At 38.4% G+C, this 20,426-nt stretch overlaps 1 protein-coding gene across 2 annotated transcripts; it reads right to left on the bottom strand.

Moving 5' to 3' along the window:
- Positions 1-13,054: 13,054 nt before the first annotated feature.
- Positions 13,055-19,997, bottom strand: chst3b (carbohydrate (chondroitin 6) sulfotransferase 3b). Of its 2 annotated transcripts, none has more exons than XM_079334459.1 (3): positions 19,681-19,997; positions 15,419-15,626; positions 13,055-15,291 (listed from the first exon to the last, which is right to left on the bottom strand). In XM_079334459.1, the coding sequence occupies exons 2-3, from the start codon at positions 15,496-15,498 to the stop codon at positions 14,064-14,066; spliced, it is 1,308 nt and encodes a 435-aa protein (XP_079190585.1). In that variant the 5' UTR covers positions 15,499-15,626; positions 19,681-19,997; the 3' UTR covers positions 13,055-14,063. The 2 variants fall into 2 exon arrangements, with proteins under 2 accessions (XP_079190585.1, XP_079190586.1); XM_079334460.1 differs by having other exon boundaries at positions 19,705-19,997.
- Between the last annotated feature and the right edge of the window lie 429 nt (positions 19,998-20,426).

Raw genomic sequence — 20,426 nt, 5'->3', positions numbered from 1 at the left:
ACTAGAGAGAGAAAGAAATCAGGTACTCTTTGAACTATCTGTTTTTTCTCAATCTGTTAATTGTTCGATTGAGATCGGAGCCCTTTATGCACTTTTACGCATGTACCATGCATTTATACTTTGTGTATTATCTGTGTTTTATGAGTATAACTCAAGCTGATGTTGAATGCAGCCACACTCATCATGAACACTTCATCTAATTGTATTAAACATTTTAAATAAACTACAAAATGTTTGTAGTTTTACATAAAAAAAACAAGACAATCAGTGAAACATCTGTAAGTTTCCCCATAAGAGGAAAGTCACCAATAAATAAAAGATATTTCATCTAAATATTTAAGAGTGTTTGATGAAGTAAAATGGTTGGGTTAAGGATTCGACGCTATAAATGAACGCTGTGTGATATGCACAGGAGCATGATGGGAAATTGTCCCGTCCCTCTCCCTTAATCGATCCACATTCAGCAGAGTGGAAATCTCCCTGAGATACGAAGAGGGGAATCTCTCCTGATTAAAATGATATTAACTTTTCATAACCTAATGTTCGAAAATGAAGTTTTCTTAAGAAAAAAAAAAAAGAACGGGCGAGCGGCGCCTTCCCCTTGAACAAGTTCTGCCTCTTTTTTGTCACACTCGGCTGGGACACATTATCCCCCACATGAGGAGAGAACATACCTGTAACAGGTTAATGACCTCACACTTTCCACACCATTTCACTTAGCGGACCATAGCCAGGAAAGAGCGAAACGCTTCACTCCCTCTCCAATGAATTATGAATTAGCCGAAAGGTGAGGCGATTAAAGATTCAACGTTTGATCATTCCACCAATAGACGAGCTCCTTTTTTAGCTTGGCTGGGATCTCTTCAACCATTAGCTGCAAACTAAATTGATATCCATTACAGAGGGCATAAATATTGGAAGAGGAGAACAAATAATCCTGAAATGACCAATCAAAGTGTTTGTGACCTCGGGGAGAAATTAATGTGGAATATGAATAAAATCAACAGAGAAATCTTCATTTCATTTGTGAATAAATAACTCATCAGAAAGATTTAAGTCACAGGGATTTTAATTTAATCGTCATAAAATGGATTTAAAAAAAATAACTTTTACTAAGTCAACCAATCTGTTTTTGTCAATCATTTCTTTTTTGTTTACATGAAATATTAAAAGCACTAAATTGTTGATTTTTAACTATTTGTCTTGTAACAGGAGCAACAATTGACTTGTATCACGTAAATCCACATTAAAAATGTATACACAGATATCTTCACCATTTGTACAAAAAGCGCTTTAAACCTTTTTTTCAGTTCAAACAATCCAAGCGCTTCCTGTATCCTCGCAGGGTGTCATACTCCCTGATCCGTACCCGCTGTGTAACGAGCACTGACAGGTCACATGACACAAACGGTGATGTCTGAATAATTTGAACAAATGCTAAATCATTGCAAAGCAGCCAGAGAGATCACCGACGTGAAAGTGAAGTGTTTGTGCTTCCCCAAGGCTCAGTGGCATCTGTTCTACATGTGTACAGCAGCAACATCCCTGTTTCACCAATTAATGGTCGCTCGTATGAGAGTCAATATTAGACTTTGAAGCGCTAAAGCGTTAATTGGGGGAAAAGAAATCCAAGCGTTGATAATTCAGAGCGAAACGTGAGCTATTTAGCTGGAAATCCTTTAAATGGTCTTTGTGAAAGTCTACGTTCCAGTTTCATTTAATTAGGATACCTTACTGTATATCCATTTATCTGATCTCATTTTCAAAACTCTGAGCACAGTTAGAACAACATCTGTTCTGGACCAAACCATCCACACAATGCATCATGTGTAGTTTTCACTGGATATGAAGTTTTTGAAATGTTTAAAAAAAAAAAGTCCCTCCATTCATTCCTATCCAATTCTAGAAACCCCAAAGTTCAAAGCCTTTCATTAAGTTTAAATCCTCTGCTGAAACAGCCACTCGTCCTTCCATAGCTGAGGAGCTCCTTTTAAGGCTGCATCATTGTGACATCGTGGTTTTGATTCCATTCATTTCAGATTAAATGGTTTAAAATAGACAATGTGTGTATTTTATTATTTCACTGTGGGAACCAGAGATAAATTAGATACATGTTCTATCGATTAGTTTTCCAAAATACGCTGATATTATTTTGCAAGCCATAGAGCACAAGCTCAACCCCCTACACACACACACGCACACACACGCACACACACATATACAAAACTAACCATTTCCTTCTGTCTGCAGGTAAAACTGAACCATGATGCAGTTTTGTGCCATCAGGTCTTTACTCCTAAAACGTAGCGCCTTCATTCACTGTATGTTCCAAATGAAGAGACTATCGTATTTGTCTTGTTGTGTTGCTGTTATTGTGTGAACTGAAAGCTTTTTTTTTTTTTTTTTTTGCATTTTCAAATGATGTTTTTGTTACGAGCCATACAAAAACAAACATCATAATTATGTCATAATTACATATCAGAATCTCAATTGTCCTTTCTCCAACATCTGTCTTTGTGTGTTTTTGTTTATCCTAAGTATAAAGACAGGCTGATGCTTCCCCTTAATTCTTCAAATTGGAGGGTTGTGAGTCCAATTACGGTCTGTCGGTTCAACTCGAGGCCACCAGGGAGAGCTGTGCTCGTTTCTCAGAGTCACATGAAAACCTGACACAAACAGATAACAGTATGAGTATGAGCACATGGAGAAGTTCTCAGTAAATACAACTATACTTGTATTTGGTTTTAACATGTAAAGTGTCTTTGAGTTTTTGAAAAGCGCTCTATAAATAAAATGTATTATTATTATTATACCCTGAAATGGTTTGCTTTCTAAAAATCTAAGCACAGTGGAGTTGTTGTTTGCAACAATCATTGTGTTCGAGTTCAAAACTAAAAATTGTGCTGCTTTAAAATTCCTTCAAACAAGGCTCTGACCGCCTCTGTACAAATTAACCTGAGCGCCATAAAGTTTGACAACTGATTTTGAAATGTCCTATATCACTTAAAACTGCTGATTTATTTTTTTACAAATTTCCCTTCATTCTTTTTTTTAACCTGGACAAAGACTTATGTATATGAAACCTCTGCAGGATGAGGGGTTTGTAGGGTCTGTTGCCTCGATGGCCATTAACTGGGGATTAGTGCTGGTGGGGCACACATCCCTTTGAAGAGGTAATTCCTCGCACTTCCTTGCTATTGAAAATCAGGAAGCAATCATAGAAGAATCCATGCAGATGGTCCAGACAGGGAAGCCCGTGACCATTTTATTTATCTGCAGTCACAATTAAGACCTAGAGTAGCCTCTGCCATTGTGAAATGTTAGCACATTACAAAATGCAAAGGGGGACATGGGAATTAACAGGAAATGCAGGCAGACCTTCATGAAATCCTTTTTGGGACTAAATCATGGAACAGTTCCATCACATGTTTCTTTTCTCTTTTTTTAATAGTAGGTGTTTACAAGCTGAGTCACTGTAACTGAACACAGCTTCTAATATATCTGTCAACACATCACGTATACGAGCAGCATGTGCAAAGCTATTACACTACAAAGGCTGTCTAAGGGGAGATCCACATGATGTCACATTGAGAAGTTTATAGAATGTTTTAATGGCAGTGATGACTGGACATGAATCATTATACTACAGCGAGGGGAAAAAAACCAAACTTACAGCTTTTAAGTCTGTAAGTTTGAGCACACTGACCTCTGCAGGAACTAAAGATTACTGGGCTAATGGGTGGGGGGGGGTTGCAAAAGTCTGAGGACATTTTTTAAAAAGGGTAACACCAGACTCTGTTCTAATAATCACAGAGACCCTGTGTTACTCCACCAATTATCAAGAAACTCCAGTTTAAAAGGCAGAAACCTTGAGCAGAACAAGACTCACTGGTGGACAGCCATGTGCCTCGGCTAGCTCGAAAGACAAAGTGTGAGAGAGAGAGAAACAGACAGATGAACAGACACACTGACAGTAAAAAACGACAGAAAATACAGACTCACAGTTATAATGCCACTAGTAATAGTATATATGTTTCATAGAAGTCATAACAATCATTATAGGGGTGGTATAAGCATGACTGATGATATTTACTGGAGAAGTCGGCGTCAAGCGGGTCCATGGCAGCAGGTGGGCCAAACCAAACCTCGAGTGGAAGCTGCGAGACGAGGGAGTACAATAACTCCTGAGATGACAGAAGATCAAACTAAACGTGTCGACAATAAGCATTTCGCTTGACTAAATGTGTCGGTCTTTGGTTGGTCGGTCTTTTTTGAGATAATCATTGGTGGAAAACATAAAGGGAAAAAAACTAGGCAATGGATGGATATTCATGAAATGCCATTTTATATTGTATTTTTTTTTTATTCTTTTGAAATAATACAACATAAAAAGTCCCAAAAAACTACACAATGAAACATAGGACTGACAAACATGAAACGATTTTATTTCATTTTAAATGTGAAAAAAAAATGTTACAATAATGACATAGTAAAAATGTGTAGTACAATTAAATTCTTTATCACAAAATCTGTATCATTAAGTGCTCATCAAAACCATTTCAGATACATTTATGTGTGTTTTTACCAGAAGCAGAATTACCCTGGTTTCCCCCTAACTTTTCTCCGGTGGTCTCTATGGTAAATTGTTAGCATGTCGTCCAAGCCAACCATCCTGTGTTGTATATAGCACTGATGTGTTTGTTCCCTCTTTCAGTGCTGTTTCTGTATTTTCAGTCCCAAATCACTGACTTTGTAAAACCAGGGACCACTTGGTTTTACTTGCGAAGCTAAATTGAAGGTTGCACATTGCACTCGTATTTAGAGTTTGCACGTAAACTGGGAGTTTTAAGCGTTGCTGTTGTGCTATGGGGCTCACTGTGGGTGTTTACTCTGTTAGGTTTGACGTGCAAGTCAAAACACAAACATATGAATTATCTCTTTTTATGAGGTGCAATCCAGCCTTCACAAAGCTGGCATTGGTTTCTCCCAGCGAGGAGTCTATAAAAGCTTTCACTCTGCCCACTTTATGTCTTTTTTTTCCTTTCTTTTGGTCATGCCACTTTAAACATTTTGAGATGATGTCAAATCAACTGTAAATGAATCAATATCTCATCAGTCTTTCTATTTTCTGGTGATTTCTCAGCCGTGTTGCTCCCCATCAACTGAATCCTAATAAACGAACTCTGTTAGAATCGTAGCCAGAACCCGCTTTACAAAACTATAAAACAAATAAGAGAACTGATGTTAAAAGTTTATACTGCAGAACACAATCAGTTTTATCAGCTGTTTTATTTGGTGTCTACATTTTTATTTTTACAATGTCTTTCTTTATGAGTTTATCAGCTGTATACTTTGTATTCAAATCAACTGTTAGTTTACTATATTTATTAATATTATAAAACAATAATTTTATTCTGAACCCACATATTAATACAATCCAAACCCAGTTTGATAAAGTTACTTTGTTAGTAATCTATCATTTCAGCGTGAATAGTATGAAACGGGTCAAATTGTATAACTGAGGAAAGTCTAAGAGGAACACTGTAAGAGCCCATTTTTGTCAAGAGAGTCAAATAAAACACTATGAATCCACACTGATGGGAGGCACTGTGGTAAATCAATTTTTGAATTTGTGATGAATTTCTTAATAAACTATATTCAATGATTTTAATAAGTAAATGATTTTATAATTGGTCAAGGCTTGAGGTTTTTTTTTTACACTTGAATGCTGCATTAGTCATTAAGTTAAATGAAAATTAGTGTAATATGTGAAAGTAAAAATGTAAGTTTGAATCACTTCAATTCATTTGGTATTTACATTTTGTATGTCAACTCAGTGCTGGAGTCTATATGGAAATCACTTTTTTTCTGCGTTTAGCCTTTCTTATAATACATCACTGTATGGTGACGTATGTATGGTATCAGGTATGAAATACCTGAATGGTTTTTAGGCTCTCATATTCATTATGTTCTTTCATGTTACCAGTGTTTTAATAGGCCAATTAGTGCATTGTAGTTTGTGCCTTGCCCCCTCTCTAGGGACAGTGGGGGTCCCCAGGCTCTGGCACACTTATTTTGCGGTTTGCAAGCTAAAACATTTGGGAACCTCTGCTCTAAAATATCTATTCGTGTTTTAATGTTAAATCTTTAAACTTTAAATGCATTATGTCATTTTTACTTCCTTATTGAACACACAGCTACTGTGTATGGCTCCCAGTCACAGCTTCCTCTGCTCTGAGCTGCTGCCGTCAGATCTTCGTCCTCTGGGTTACACCTCCACCTTCCAGTTCTGATAAGCAGCATCTGTGTTAACAACTGGTCATTTACGAGCCGTATAAGAGGCCCATGATGCCTGTGGGTACTGACTGCCACTCCTTTTCTGTCAAGACTTTAAACCCATGTGGTTACATTTTTTGTATGGATTACATGTATTAATGCCACAGTAAATATAGAAAATGGTACATTACTGTTTCACAAATTTGAAGTGATTTTGTGCAAATGCATTCTGATAACTTGAAACCAAGTGTCTGCTTTTACCTAACCCTTTTATCTACTGCACTAAATTCCCTAATGCTTAAACAAGAAACTAGCTGTTCGATCATCTTCAAAGCTCAGCTCCTTCCCGTGGAAAAGTAAAGAGAGGTGTGTGTGTGTGTGTTTGCGTGTCCCCTCTGAGGGGCCTCCTTCCTGCCCAAATGAAATCAGTACCAAGGTGGTTAAAAGGAGAGTAGGCTAAGGAGTGGCTAAACAGTGAGTTGGTCTTAAAGGATCTCTCGTTTGATTTTAGTTTGCATTTAAGAGTGAAGAATTTAAGTCAGTTATGATAGGAGCTAAAGCATATACATAGATTTAAAAAAAGAAATAACTGAGTAATTCAATTTCAAATGAGATAAATTGTTGTCCCTTTTGTTGGACCACGAACAAACCAAAAATCCCATGCATCTAACTTTATAAGTGCCTTCCCTCTCTTAAATGTTTTTAGCTCACTGTAACACAAAATCCCTCCTTGTCACTCATGAGAAGCTTCCGTCCAATCAGCTCATCTGTCATCAGGCATTAATGAAGGGTGTCGGCCTCACCACCTGCTCTGTATTTTCTCCTACCACACAGATGTTTTGTTGCCGCAGGGGATGTTGCTGTCAGGCCAGCGGTGGTTGTCCGGTACAAGATATTCAGCACCCGCTCAGTTTGTCCTGCCTCTGTAGTATTAGTAATCATTCAAGTTCATGTTCTTTGTTTAAAAGTATGTGCCCCTAAATTTCTCCTTAGATGGACATTCAAGTTCACAGCAAAAAAAAACACTTTTGACTATTAGAATACTGTCCTAAAGAAGAAGGATACAGTAACTATGGTAACAAGTTAAATTTAGTAGGCCCTAATATGGTTTTCAATCCAGCAGATGAAAAGAAAAGATAAGCCTGAAATCTATTTAACAAAGGCAATATTATCTTAAAATCAACACAATAATGGGAGTTTAGCTGGGTTGGTTTATAAGGAGTTTTGCTGGTTAGCTTAATAGGAGTTTAGCTTCTGTGTTAATGAGTCTTTTTTGAAAGAATTAAAAAGATGTCAGCTCATTAAAACAAATTAATTCTATATTCCATGTGATAAAGATTATAACAGATTATAGCTGGATTTAATTAACTAGGCTAGTGCTTCATCCAAAGCGAGTGGCGTTATCACAAGCTCGCTCTTACCTTATTTTTTTCAGCTAGTTTTGTGCATTTCAAACAATTAGCTGTTGAGTAAACAGCTGAGGCTGTTTAACTGCTATTCAAATAAACTTGACTTTTTAACCGAGAAGAAAAAACTTGTGTAGACCAGTTTGCTTGTTTAAACTGTACATTGAGTTCAGTACAGTAAAGGAACAAATCTGAAAACTGATTAATCTTCTTGGGTTTCATTCACACGGTCCCTTTCATATTCAAAAACTTCTAATATTGTAACTGATAATATCTCAGGGCGTTGGATAGCCTAGATGTTGTGTCGCATGCCCCATATACACTGGCTATGGTCCTCATTGTAGCAGCTTTGGATACCACTGATGAACACCAATTGTACTTTATTGAAGCATTCCTAGAAACACTTATAGTATATTTTTCTTTTTTAAACCAGATTGGTGTACATTACTAGGACAAAACTTAATCTTGAGATGAGAAAAATATGGTCACTAACTGAAGTTGTCCTCGTTGTTTTAATAAGAATCCTGCAATAAGAGAACGTAAATATAAACTTTTTGGTCTTCTTATGTAACATGTTTTTCCTCAAAGGAAAGTTTCAGCCCTATCTCTGTTGACCAACCATATAAGACCACAGCCTTGTGCTCTGGAAATAGAGCAGCTTTGTGTACGAGAAACGGCGGGGGCAAAGGTATGAAAATGTTCCATTTCCTTTTGCCCCCTTTTCCGTCTGTAGTGATTCCTCTCCATTTTTTTAATGTGTATTTCTAGGTAGCAGGAGACCAAAGTAGAAGAATAGCATGTCACTAACTTTGTTTCATATCTTTATTTATAAATCCATTGTTTGGAATGAATTTGATTGGATATCTGGGAAATAGCTGCCAAGCATTTTAAAAATTTTAACTGAGTTCAGGAAACAATGCACTTGACAACTGACCTTAAGAACCTCTGTTTATTTTCTATGAGTTCAATACTGGACTGCTGTGGTGTACAGTGTGTAATCAGCTATTTTAGTATTGTGGCTTGTGGTCAGACGTGGACATAAGCTTATGATTAATACGGCACATGGCTCTATTTTTATCACTGACCCATATTAAAATTATCATGGCATAATAAATATTAAAGGAACTCTGTTTAAGGTTTGCTATGGCAACCCCAACGTCTAATCCCTCAACAGGCCACCACAGTCTGTAATTATTGTTCAACCTATACTGAAAATAAACTGCCCCCATTACTCGGGTCAGTTGTGTTTGATACACAGTGAGTAACACAAATGCTTCTTTGTTTCTGCAGCTGTACAAAAAGGAAAAAAAGGGATAAGGTGGGAATAAAAGCCCACAATTTAGATTTTTCTAACGGCTGTGGTTGCCATTCCTCCATTTCCGCCATGTAAAAATGGATTCTTGCTCACAGCTTCCGGTAGACATTCTGGCTATGCTGTCCTTTTTTTTTTTTTCTTTTTTTTTTTAACAGCATTTTTATTTGATCCTTTGATGTGCATCAACCCTGCAGCAGCATCACATGGCTGGTACTCACGTGGTAAAAGAAAGAGGCCTGTCATTACACTGTAGAGGCCGAGATTCAATCTGTAATTGGTAACTGCATCAGGATCACATTGGTGAAACGTTCCCGCTGCTCCTCTTTGCCCGTAACTTTTAATGCTGGTTTTATCGTGACTATTAGTTGCAGTAGAGAGGCACTTAGTCTGTTTTTGGAGCAAAGCCAGTACAGTGGGACAAATGGAGCGAGCCATTCAGTAGCTCTAAATTTTTTTAAGACCTCTTGGTGCGGACACAAAAGGAGGTATTGATGTACGGGAAGACTGACGCTCTGTGTAATGCTCAAGAGAATTGGCTGAGGAAACAGTCCTTTCACAGACCTTAATTCCAAATGCAAATGGGGGCACATCTTGTACTCAAGAAAGCTACAGTAAACCCATTTATGCTGTACTTTAGTAGCATGCTAGGCAGAAGTTGAAGAAACGGTGCTTCATGTGATCTTGATTTTAAGGAAAGTATGAAGCATACACAATAAATATGTTTGTTCTTTTTTAAAAAGATATCCTTAGTGTTTTCATATCAAGTATGCTGAAATGTTAATGACCCTACACACTGTTGTATTTAGGGGCTTCTCAGAGGAATAAATGGACAAAGAAAAGAAACAAAAGCTCACAAAAACATTTCTATTTAAAGTTTTTAAGTTGCATAAAATGCTGTGGGTTTTGTGACTTAACCTACTGTCTCAGGAATGAATGTTAGTCTTGTAACAAAAAAAAAGAAGGTTAAGTCAATATAAGTGACACCTATTTAGTGAATTTCAGAGAGGTTCTTTGTCTGTTGTTTTTTTTGTACCACGTGCTGACCTAACCCCAACTATTTACTTCAACTCTCCCCTCACCCACAAGCCATTGTTTGTACTGCCGGGGGCTGGCTGTATCTACATGCCATGCTGGATGACTTCAACCCTGAAACCTCTATGTTGTTACAAACTAGATGAATATCTAAATGTAGAGTGGGTGTGATGCTTTCTTTCTGGGGCTGGGTAGAGGGGGGTTGGCAGTGCTGTGCACAAACACTGATCTCATAATCAAAATGATAAAGGGTGCTGCAGTCTAAATGATTCCAATATAAAGGAAACCATGTATGGAAGTCAAAGATTCGTCTGTATTTAGGTATAAAAAGTTCCTGTTTTTCAGCCATGCTTGTACTTTAAACAGGCCTGTTCTGGACAAGGCATCATACAACCATAAACGCTATAAAAAATTAAAAACAGAAAGTCGTCGAAACATGCTGCTTTTCAACTTTTTATGCAAATGCATCACGGTTAGCATTTAACTTTATAGCAAAAAGGAAATTGTCTGTTGTGATTTTCTTAAGCTACTGCAGTCATCACAATCATTGTTATTCTGTTTCCTTATACATTTTGGTGGCTGTAATGGTCAGACAGTTTGAGACACTGCCAACATCTCGGAGGGTATTTTTCACGTTTTACTGAATCTATATCCAGACAAAATTGGCATCCATTTCCATTTTGTCCGAGGCTTTTATGGTGTGGTCAGCCACAATGGAGCACTCAAAAAAACCCAAAGAAATAAGTTGTGTTGTGTGAAATGTTTGGAACAAAGAATTTGGAACGTTTTACTGAAAAGTTTAAACTTTGAATTATAATATCTTCAGTGCAGTATAAGCTAATCGTGCTAACAGTTGCTCAACTTCCACTGAAAGATGAATGGACAAGAGTTTAGAAAAAAATAAAGGGATGTGAGAACATGTTTTTACAGTGTGACAGCAAACACATCAGTGTAGCTTGGGCAGGGAAAGCAAACCACATCAGAACTCTCATGTCTGACTATGGTTGTATGTGAAGAAGAAAAAAAAAACTATAACAGCTCTCATAAATCCCCAGGTCGTCTTTTCCTGTTTAGGCTCAAAATTTGAAAAATGTCTGCTGGCGTAGTTCACATGACATTTGATGCCATGTCAGAAAGAAACAAGTTTTATTGAAGGCATTTTATTTGAAGCAGCATGACATAGACTGGGAAGTGCTTGCTATGCAAAAGTTGCCCACAGGGGTGCTGATACACTGAAAACGCATGTGTATAGATTTTATGTATGGCTGAAAAATGTTTAAAGATGATAGAAAACTCAATAATATTTCCAATGCATCATTTTTATATGACAGATGAAAACTGTCTCATTTGTCTCCTCATCACTCATCACAGAGTTTTGGGCATTAAAATTCCTCACAGAGTGACTCATTATCATTTGCAACAACCTGAGTTTTATGAATTGCGTGCCTTCGCTGAGATAATTTACTGTGTATTTAGATTTATGTCTTCTCCTCAACTATCATAATCACCTGCAACAGCATGACTTTTATGTGTTTAGCTCCGAGATATGTCTGAATTAACTCAATTTTCTGTCTGTTTATCACAGATCTACTGTGCAGTATCATTCCACCTCTACTCAGACTGTTCTGCATATTTCAATCCCCTTGTGGCTGATGTTGCAGGGCACCACATAACAGAGCAAGAGGGTGGGGTTACCTAAATACCCTTATTTTACTGCAGAGGGGGGGTGAGAGGGCTTTAATTCAGTGGAAAGTGGTTATTCTATATTTGCTCTGACCATACAGTGACTCCACCCTCCGCACTTGCCACATAAAGCTACTCTTAATATAAAAGTTTATGAATGTGAAGCTCTCCTCATTAGACCCAGACGCAGCAAACCTGGGAACGCTCTCTATTAAAATAGAAAAACCAGCCCAAGCTAACCAGATAATGATCTGTTGATGTGAAGGGACTTAATTTGAGTGCACTGAAGTGGTTTTGGTGTAGTAATGTGTGAGAGCTCAGATGTGTGAATGACTAAATATTTAAACCAAAAAAAAAACAATTCTTTGTAAAATAAATGACACAGAACGATTGTATCAATGACAGACTGCCTGCACTTCTGTAAGCGGGTGGGGTAAGGTGGACCAAAATGACTCGGGCCACATTATATGTAAAGTTTGGGTAATTACTAGGTTTGGAGACTTAAATAGCCGGGCCCACAGTGGTAAACACACTGGAAGTCAGGACGCCTCCACAGAATCTTTCCTCCTTGCCTCCTCAGAGACAAACAAGTTAGTGTGCAAAAACTTAAACGTTTAGTTTAGGAAGGCCAAAAAGATGACAGGGACACGTTAATTAACCCTTCTAACAGAAAAAATCACAGAGTGGTTTTGTTTCACAACTTAAACTATAACAGTAACTGTGTTTCTCAAGTCTTGTATTCAGATAAATAAATGTGAACCAACCTTAATGAATCTCACATGCAATATGTAAAGGGGCCAGTATACTCGATCATTGTCTTGGTTGTCAGACACACACACACACCTGTCCAATGTTGGGGTTTTTTCTACTTTTTATTTCTGATATCAAAAAGACTGTGTCATGGAGGTTTGGCTTCAAATGTGGTTGTGTTTTAACCCTGTGCTTATAGCATTATTGAGCAATTAACCCATGAAAGCTATTTCAGTTTTGGTAAGTCAATTTTAGCATACCTCTTTGCTAATGATAAACGAAGCTAGCCCCCAGTTCTATGAACTTGCAAAACTAACAGAGGTTAAGGGGGAGGGGACTCTACCGAAGCTTTACAAAAGTAGTTTTTATAGCTTGAAACTCTCTTTTTTTAGACTGCACCTGGTATCTCGTACATGGAAATGACACTCTACTTCCCTTTCGGATATCATCTTTTAAACTTTTAGATCACTTTAAAGATTAACAAGTATAAGCAAGACAACATTAGACGTTTTGTCAAAGCAGGGTCAAAACAGTCGTTGACAAAAAATACCAAACAGTTTTAGGTTGCATCCAAGAGTGAGATGTTTTACAGTTAATACAAAAGAATGTTTATTGCAACAAACAAAATGCAAAAGGAACAGACTGGAACATCAGCAAACAGTCTGGCAGGCCAGAGTATCAGGGCCTCTTTTTATCACCAGCCAACAGACTTGTGTCAACAGACAGAAAGCTGCCGACAAACCTCACACAATCCTGCAAACCAGCTGCAGTTGGAATGCATGCATACATTGGCAGTGTAAACATCTGTTTTTACAGAATACGTCCTTACAGTCCTGAGGACAACTTCAAACAGCTTTTGGCCAATTATAAATGTGCATGTACAGCAAAATACAGAATGCTTGTGCAAGAAAAGTACCACTACTGTACTAAAGGGAAATAACCTATGGAACACATTCAGAGCTGAAGTCATAAAGTTTTGCAAAAAGAAGAAACTTATTATGCATTGGATATTACAACTTAATCTCATGCATTACAATGACCTGCCATAACATTGTTATCTCCTACTCCTGCTATTAGCAATGCTTTACAAAAAATGATTTTGGCTGTGCATAAACATTCAAGTTTCTTTGGTGTAGAAGCAGCATTTATTGCTAGGTCATCTGTTGATGCATACAGCTAACTGAAGCTCCTGGAGGTGTTTGAGACAGATCATTATTGTTCAGAAATCCACAAATATCTCACATAGGACTCTCCTACAATTGCTTTAAATATTTATTTGGACTGGCTTGCAAGACAAGCCAATAATAGTTTACTTTGGAAAGATAAAATAGTGCAAAAACAAAGATAACTTTCTGTTTCCATCACGGTATAACCAGGTGAAGGAAAAATATTGCCTCAAAAACCTTCCAATAAGATTAGAAAGCTTTACATTTATTTTTAACCTTAACACTATTTTAAATAGTAAAAAACTTTAAATATCACATTACCAGAAAAAAAATAAAGCTCTCTGTATTAGAATAAAAGACCCAAATAAAAATCAGTCATATCAGAGTTTCTGAAAGGTTGATGTTCTCTGTATCAGGGTTCAGGTTTGTCAAAGTCTATTCAAAGTTGAACACTTTGTCCTCAATCAAACTGATAGACTTATTTGTAAGCATTTCTTCACTGCTAACAAATTTATACCCAAAGAGCTTCATCGTTGGTCCACAAACCCTCTGGACAACTTGGGCTATTTTGAACGGTAAACTAAACCTCCATTTCTCTACTTGCTCTGAGGAGTTTTTTTGTGTTGAGTAAACACCACTGGCCTCTTTTGAGGCCTGGGTGTTTTTCAGGATCCAAGATTTTACTTGTGGAGTGAATGGGATTCCAGCAAATCTATACATCTCTGTTGCCTTTCTCATTGGGAACCGAGCAATGTCCTCATACCGCACCAGCATGTATCTCCTTCGCAGCCACGATGGCTGCCTGAGGCCGATCCCTGCAGACATCCTGATGTTTTGGCAGTTCCCTTTCAGCTTCCTTACCTCATCATCATCAATGGGTACGTCCCCATCCAAAGCCCACTGCTTCCAGTTCTTGTATTTGGCAGCAAAGGCCACCATACGCGAGGCTAGAACTGCCCGAGGATCCCGAACCAGTTGGATAAACCTTACGTCAAGGCGAGGATCCTCTGCCAGAGGACGAAGTGTCTCCAGTTGTCGTACCCTCACTGACTTGATGGCTCTGTGCTCCTTCTGAAGACAGGACTGGGATGCCATGGTCAAATTTAATGGTCCACAGCGTCTGGTCTTGCATCGGTAACGCTCAAAAACCCCTTTAACAATGGGGCTGCAGACTGACTCCTCACACAAAGAGCTGCTGGACTCTCTACGGAAGAGGTTGGGGGTGATGTGGTCAACAGGAAGGGGTTCAATAAAGCTTTCCAGCAGGGAGAAGTCACACAGGAAGAGCTTCTGGAGAACGTCACGGTATGCCTTTGCAGACGCTGTGGCATTGGTGCCACCGGTCTCCAGGGTTAACATCTTCTCTACGTGCCACAAAGGCTCAAACAGGTAGAACATGTTGTCATCCTGCTGGTTAAAGAACTCGCCGACAAACGAGGAGCCTGTCCTGGTGGTGGCTAACAAGAGGATGTGTTTCTTACCCCTAGTCACCATCCCTTGGTGATCGCTGTAGTTCTCCAGACGTCGCTTCATCAACGTGAAGGCTGAGTCCATCTTACCAAGTGAGTTAAAGGAACGATTGTTCTTCAGCAGTACGTGGGAGGAACCACTGGGCTGTAGTGGGGTCTGAGGGGTTTGTTTTAAGGCAAGCTTATCTGACACCCTGAAAATCATGAAGAATCAGAGATATATAGAGTCAGAAACAGTTGGAGCAATGTCTTGTATGGAAGAAATATACAAGTCTGTTAGAAATCTCAAAAACATTACATTTGTCATTGAAATGGACTTACCTTGATATAATGTTGTTCTCTTTCTCAATGATAACAAGTGTCACAAAAAAGACAACGGATATTGTGTATTTGATCCTCATTCTTAGATGCCTGGATATGCTTTTACAGACTTCTTCGTAATGGGTTCTGCCAATCTTGTAAGTCTCCAGTCGCCTTCTTAAAGAGCCTCCCGGTTGTCTGTATTCCCTGTTGTGGGCGATGTTTCATCCTGTAAATGAAATGAGCATCGACGTGTCAGTTACACATTTTGCACATTCAAGCGGAGCAACGAGTTCTCAATTTGTTGTGTCGAAACTCTTTGAGGTGTTCAGCCCATAGAAATGAGGAAATTGACAGTCTCTTGTTGCATATCAAATTCTGAAGTGTAATGCCAAGTCAAACAGCTTCTCCTTTCTCAATATCTTTCTTCCTTTTTTTGTTGGCCATGCAGAGCATAACTGTACTGTAGTCCGTTGGAGGCATTGACTCAGGAACTAAAATACCATATCTAAAGTAGGTAAGAATAGAACATAGTTGAGTGTGTTGCTGTGGAGTCTAAGCTAGTTCTTCCCATGAGGAAGTCCCTGTTATCTTTATGTGCAGTAGTGCATTTCAGGAACATGCCCACCCACCCTGCAAGACTGAAGGCGTGTTCACATTTATGACACAGAGTTTACAGAAGTGATTTGAAAAATGAGCTGAAGAGCAGCTCTGCGAGCAATTCAATGACAATTTTTGTAATTAAGCTGCAATTCCAGGACTGCAAAGCTGCTTGCATTTAAGATCATGAGTTGTCCGGGTTAAATTGATAATCCTCCCTCTCTCTGATATTGCGCTGCCTGTCATCCAAAACTGCCAGCTGCTCCTCCATGTCAACACTGGAAGGAGATCTTTTCAACAGAGGAGGCCCTCGTGACATGGGCTTGCTGTGCTGTAAACCATCTGGTGGTGGGCTTATGTGTGCTGCTTCTTCATAATATACCTTATGTGCTGTCTAAAACACTGCCTGAGAGTGAGGGGGATGCATGTCCAAACACTGAGAGGTATAAATGCATACTGCTGAAATTGAAGGGGAAAGCCTGCTTGTCATGGAGCCATAAATTGTAGTGTTTTAAGTGTGCAGGCCATTCTCTACTTGTGGTAGTCTGTAGATGGTAACAGTGGGAAGTTACAATAAGCAAAGAGGGGATTTAATTATGCCTATTTGGGAATTGTGTGCGCATTCCTGAAAGACTGATATTAGTTTACCTTTAGGATAATGGTATCTTTGCACAAATCCCTAACTCATATTTGGATTTTGGCAAGACCCTGCTTTATCTAGTCTTAAAGTAAAAACACAGCAAAAGTAAACAAGACACCCTGAGGAAATGTACTAAGTGCCAATTCGATGTGTTGCCTCTAAAATGCTGGAATTCCTGCTTAAAAAGTTTTGGAAACTCACACAGAGGTTGTACAGTCAGTATTTATACATCCTGAATTAGACGTCTGGGTTTATGAGAACATTTGTTTGTTGGATCTGTGAGGAGTTACACATGGTCCTGACTGAGTGTGTCTGTGAAATGATGGCAAGTCTAGCCTCAGGTTCCAACCTATTACCGAAACTGCTGCTATTAATCAGCAGAACGACTAGCAACAGACCAAGCCTTCACTCACTACTACAGCAGAGCAGTCAGGTGTTTGACATGAAACAAGCAGCACTGTGCAGGAAGTTTAAAGGTTGGCTTATGACCCCGTCTACAGGTCGAGTTCTCACATCCTGACCTTAGTCCAGGGCCAGTGTGGAGGTACAAAAAAGCTTGCAGTCTAAACAAAAGGATGGTTGAACACCTCCTGTGAAATTCTATGAGAGGGGAATGAGACGTTTACAGCTCAGATAAAGCACTGTTGACGTGGAACGGTGTGTAATCAAAGGTGAACAGCCAGAGTGCTTAAGCACGTTTTCAGCAAGAGGAAAAGTCTGCTCTGTCTTACACCCGCCTGCCGCATGCCAGAACCACAAAGGTCTCTTTACACAGGAGGGACTCTAAACCTCCTTTTCGGCTGAGATCGCAGAACATAAACTGTCAGGTCACTCGCACGTCACAGGGTCAGCTACTAAACCCCTCTGAATGTAAAGTCATGTCAAACTGGTTGCATAGTCGGCGGCATAAAAACTGACACCTTAAGCCATCTCTGGTGACATTTTGTGTGCTGAGACCCAAAAAAAACAATCTAAATCTCACCCCTTTTGTTTATTTGCTGCTGTTACTGATATAGACCAAATTAAGACACTAACGCCAAAAATGATTTGTTGAAAGAAAAAATCATGACTGAGGGATTCCTCATGAAAAAAAGTTGATTCGATAAAATGATCTTATAGCATAGTTCCTTGGTTTGGGGTATATTGAAACACCTTTTCTCCATTTGTCTGTGAAGAAATGTAAAAAAATAAATAAAGACTCCATCATCAATTCATCAAGAAAATAAGTTCTCTGAGGTTTTGTCACTTCTGTGGTAAATTAGATGTACACCAATTATCTCAGCTTATTACATCTGCTCTGTGAAGAGAAAAAAAAAACACACACATGAGCGGACATTCTTGAATATTCACAAACCACTGAGGCATATGACACTTTTGATCATCTGCTTGTAACGAAACCACACCATTTATCATCTTGTTACAAGTGCTTTTAATAGCTTCCTTTTATTTTATGTAAATCTGTGAGGAAGACAAACCAACCAACTTTTCTTGAGACACTGTAAGTGTCTGCTACTGTATTACAATCTTGGGTGCTCTATACAATACTATCTCTATACAATCTTATGTAGACATCATTATTACAGGTTGATGTAAAATAAACATAAGAAATGACACAATTGATGATGTTGGTTTTTTTGAAGTAATGGATAGGGACATATTTCACCTTGATACTAGAAAAGTTAAAGTTCAAAACAGATTTTCAAGGTATATAATATAGATCGCTATGGATTACACAATATATATTTTTTAAAATAGCTACTTAGATCACCAAGCATTTCAATCAAAAGGTTAGCCTGTTCAATCTTTTTTGTACTTTTTTTTATTTTCATGTAACTTTGATTAAAATCAAACTGAGATTTCAACAAGGAGATGAGCAATTAAATCAAGTACCTTAAAAACTAAAATTCATTTTAACTGTATTTACAACAAATCAATATGTTTATATCATTTTCAAAAGCAACATTTCAAATGTTTGGTGCTTAACATTTCTTAATTCAAGGATTTGCTGATTGTCATTGTCTTTTATGTAATTAGCAACAGTTTGGTGTATTTTACGAAAGATGTTATTTGATGTGGTCACTTGAGGCGCTCGCTTTTCACATTTTAAAGGCTGCACAATTAAACAATTATTGAAGAATCAGTACAGGATATGTTTATGTAAACAATCAGAATTTGTGTCTGTGGATGTAAATACTACCAGAGTGCTCTATTTTGTATGGTGAGTCCTGAAGTTTAGTTTACAGTATCTTTGTGAGTTACCAAAGGGAAACGTGAATGCATTCTGCTCAAGCATTACAAGTAAAGTTTTTCTCTCTGTCACGATGACTGATAGGGAAACATGTATGACACTTTTCAGAGACTGTTACTGAGTTGTGCAATCAAACTGAGGTATAGCTGCCCTTGTTACAGGAAGTGTAGGCAACTGAGAGCACACATTTGGAAAGGAAACTTGTGGTCAGGTCTGTGTTAGACAGATAAGGCCATAAACAATTACAGGCCTATATAAAGATCTTTTTAACATTATCTGACTTCATTATTAGACTTTCAGTGTAAAACACGTTTTCATCTTTGATTGCAGTGATGGAGGACAAATGTAGAATGCTATCAATAGTGACAGTGAATCAATCAGGAAGGGGTGGACAGCAGGAGAGAGGCATTCAAGCACCACAAGTTTAATTAAGACCAGTGTGAATCACGCTGCTTTTAGTATGTATATGGACAATGTGGCATGTTAGTCCTGAAAATCCAGAGTAGTGATGTTTAATTGTCAATTTAGGCATACACAATTCGTAAAGTTGAACAGAGCCCGTTATGTTGTGGAAATGCAGCTGGCTAATGAAATAAATAACTGGTTATGCTCTCTGCTGAGCATGCACTGCGTTTAAAGGTCAACAGGACAAATCAAACAAACTGAACTCATGCTGTATTAAAAGGCCACTCGAAGTAACTTTTAAGTCATTATTATTTACAGTCTAGTACCAGGGTGTTGTCTGAGATGACAATATCTCCAATGTTGTTAGTATATACAGTAGGTGTCAGTTACTTGAAAGGGACAGTTGCTCCGCACCATAATGATGAGCGTCCTGGTTCAACCGTGAAGTCAGTCAGCCTTTTCTCAAAGAGCGATGTCGGACAGAAAGAAGTCCCATATCTTCCCGACTTCTTTACTTGTGTGACCAAAATGTAGATAAATCCAAAATAGGCAGCTGTGAATGTGCAAGCTGAGAATCAGATGGAGTCATGTTGGGGGTGTCCGCTGGTCAGGCTGCGCGCTTTACTGAATGAGAACTCAGTGAATCACATGGGGAAACTTTTAGGTCCAAAGGAGCGGAGCTTCAGGAGGCGCACTGCCCCCATAAATACAAACTCCCCCCCCCCCCCCCCCCCCCCCCCACACACACACACACACACACACACACACACACACACACACTCAGAACATCTGTTTATAGTCCTTAGAAACTATTGAAAGTAGACACATAATCACGAGAAACGACATTAGAATAAACAAAGGCCTAATATTGTTGCTGCTTTCGGACTTGTTGAATTCTTTTAGTGGTTATTGGCGATGAGCACTCAACGAAAAACAATGCAAACACGCCGCCTAGTGGAAAACATAAAATGTGAATTTACTCTTTCAATGAACTTTTTGAAGATTTGTTTTACTCTAAGCTACACTAACTTTTAAAAATGATATCTAGGCTTTAAAACACTCAGATTCCTTTTATAACTGTCCCCCTATTTGTATAGACTAACTGAAAAAACACAACTTATCTAATAGATACAATG

This window comes from Symphodus melops (genome assembly GCF_947650265.1).
Source record: "Symphodus melops genome assembly, chromosome: 21".
Taxonomy (NCBI): domain Eukaryota; kingdom Metazoa; phylum Chordata; class Actinopteri; order Labriformes; family Labridae; genus Symphodus; species Symphodus melops.
The sequence above is the reverse complement of the archived record's forward strand: the minus strand, read 5'-3'. Positions and strand labels throughout refer to the sequence as shown.

Bases quoted from the DNA above. Each gene is read 5' to 3' on its own strand.
- chst3b (XM_079334459.1), bottom strand. From the start codon at position 15,498: ATGAGGATCAAATACACAATATCCGTTGTCTTTTTTGTGACACTTGTT. The intron at 15,292-15,418 runs GTAAGTCCATTT...CATGATTTTCAG, and splicing joins GAGAACAACATTATATCAAG to GGTGTCAGATAAGCTTGCCT.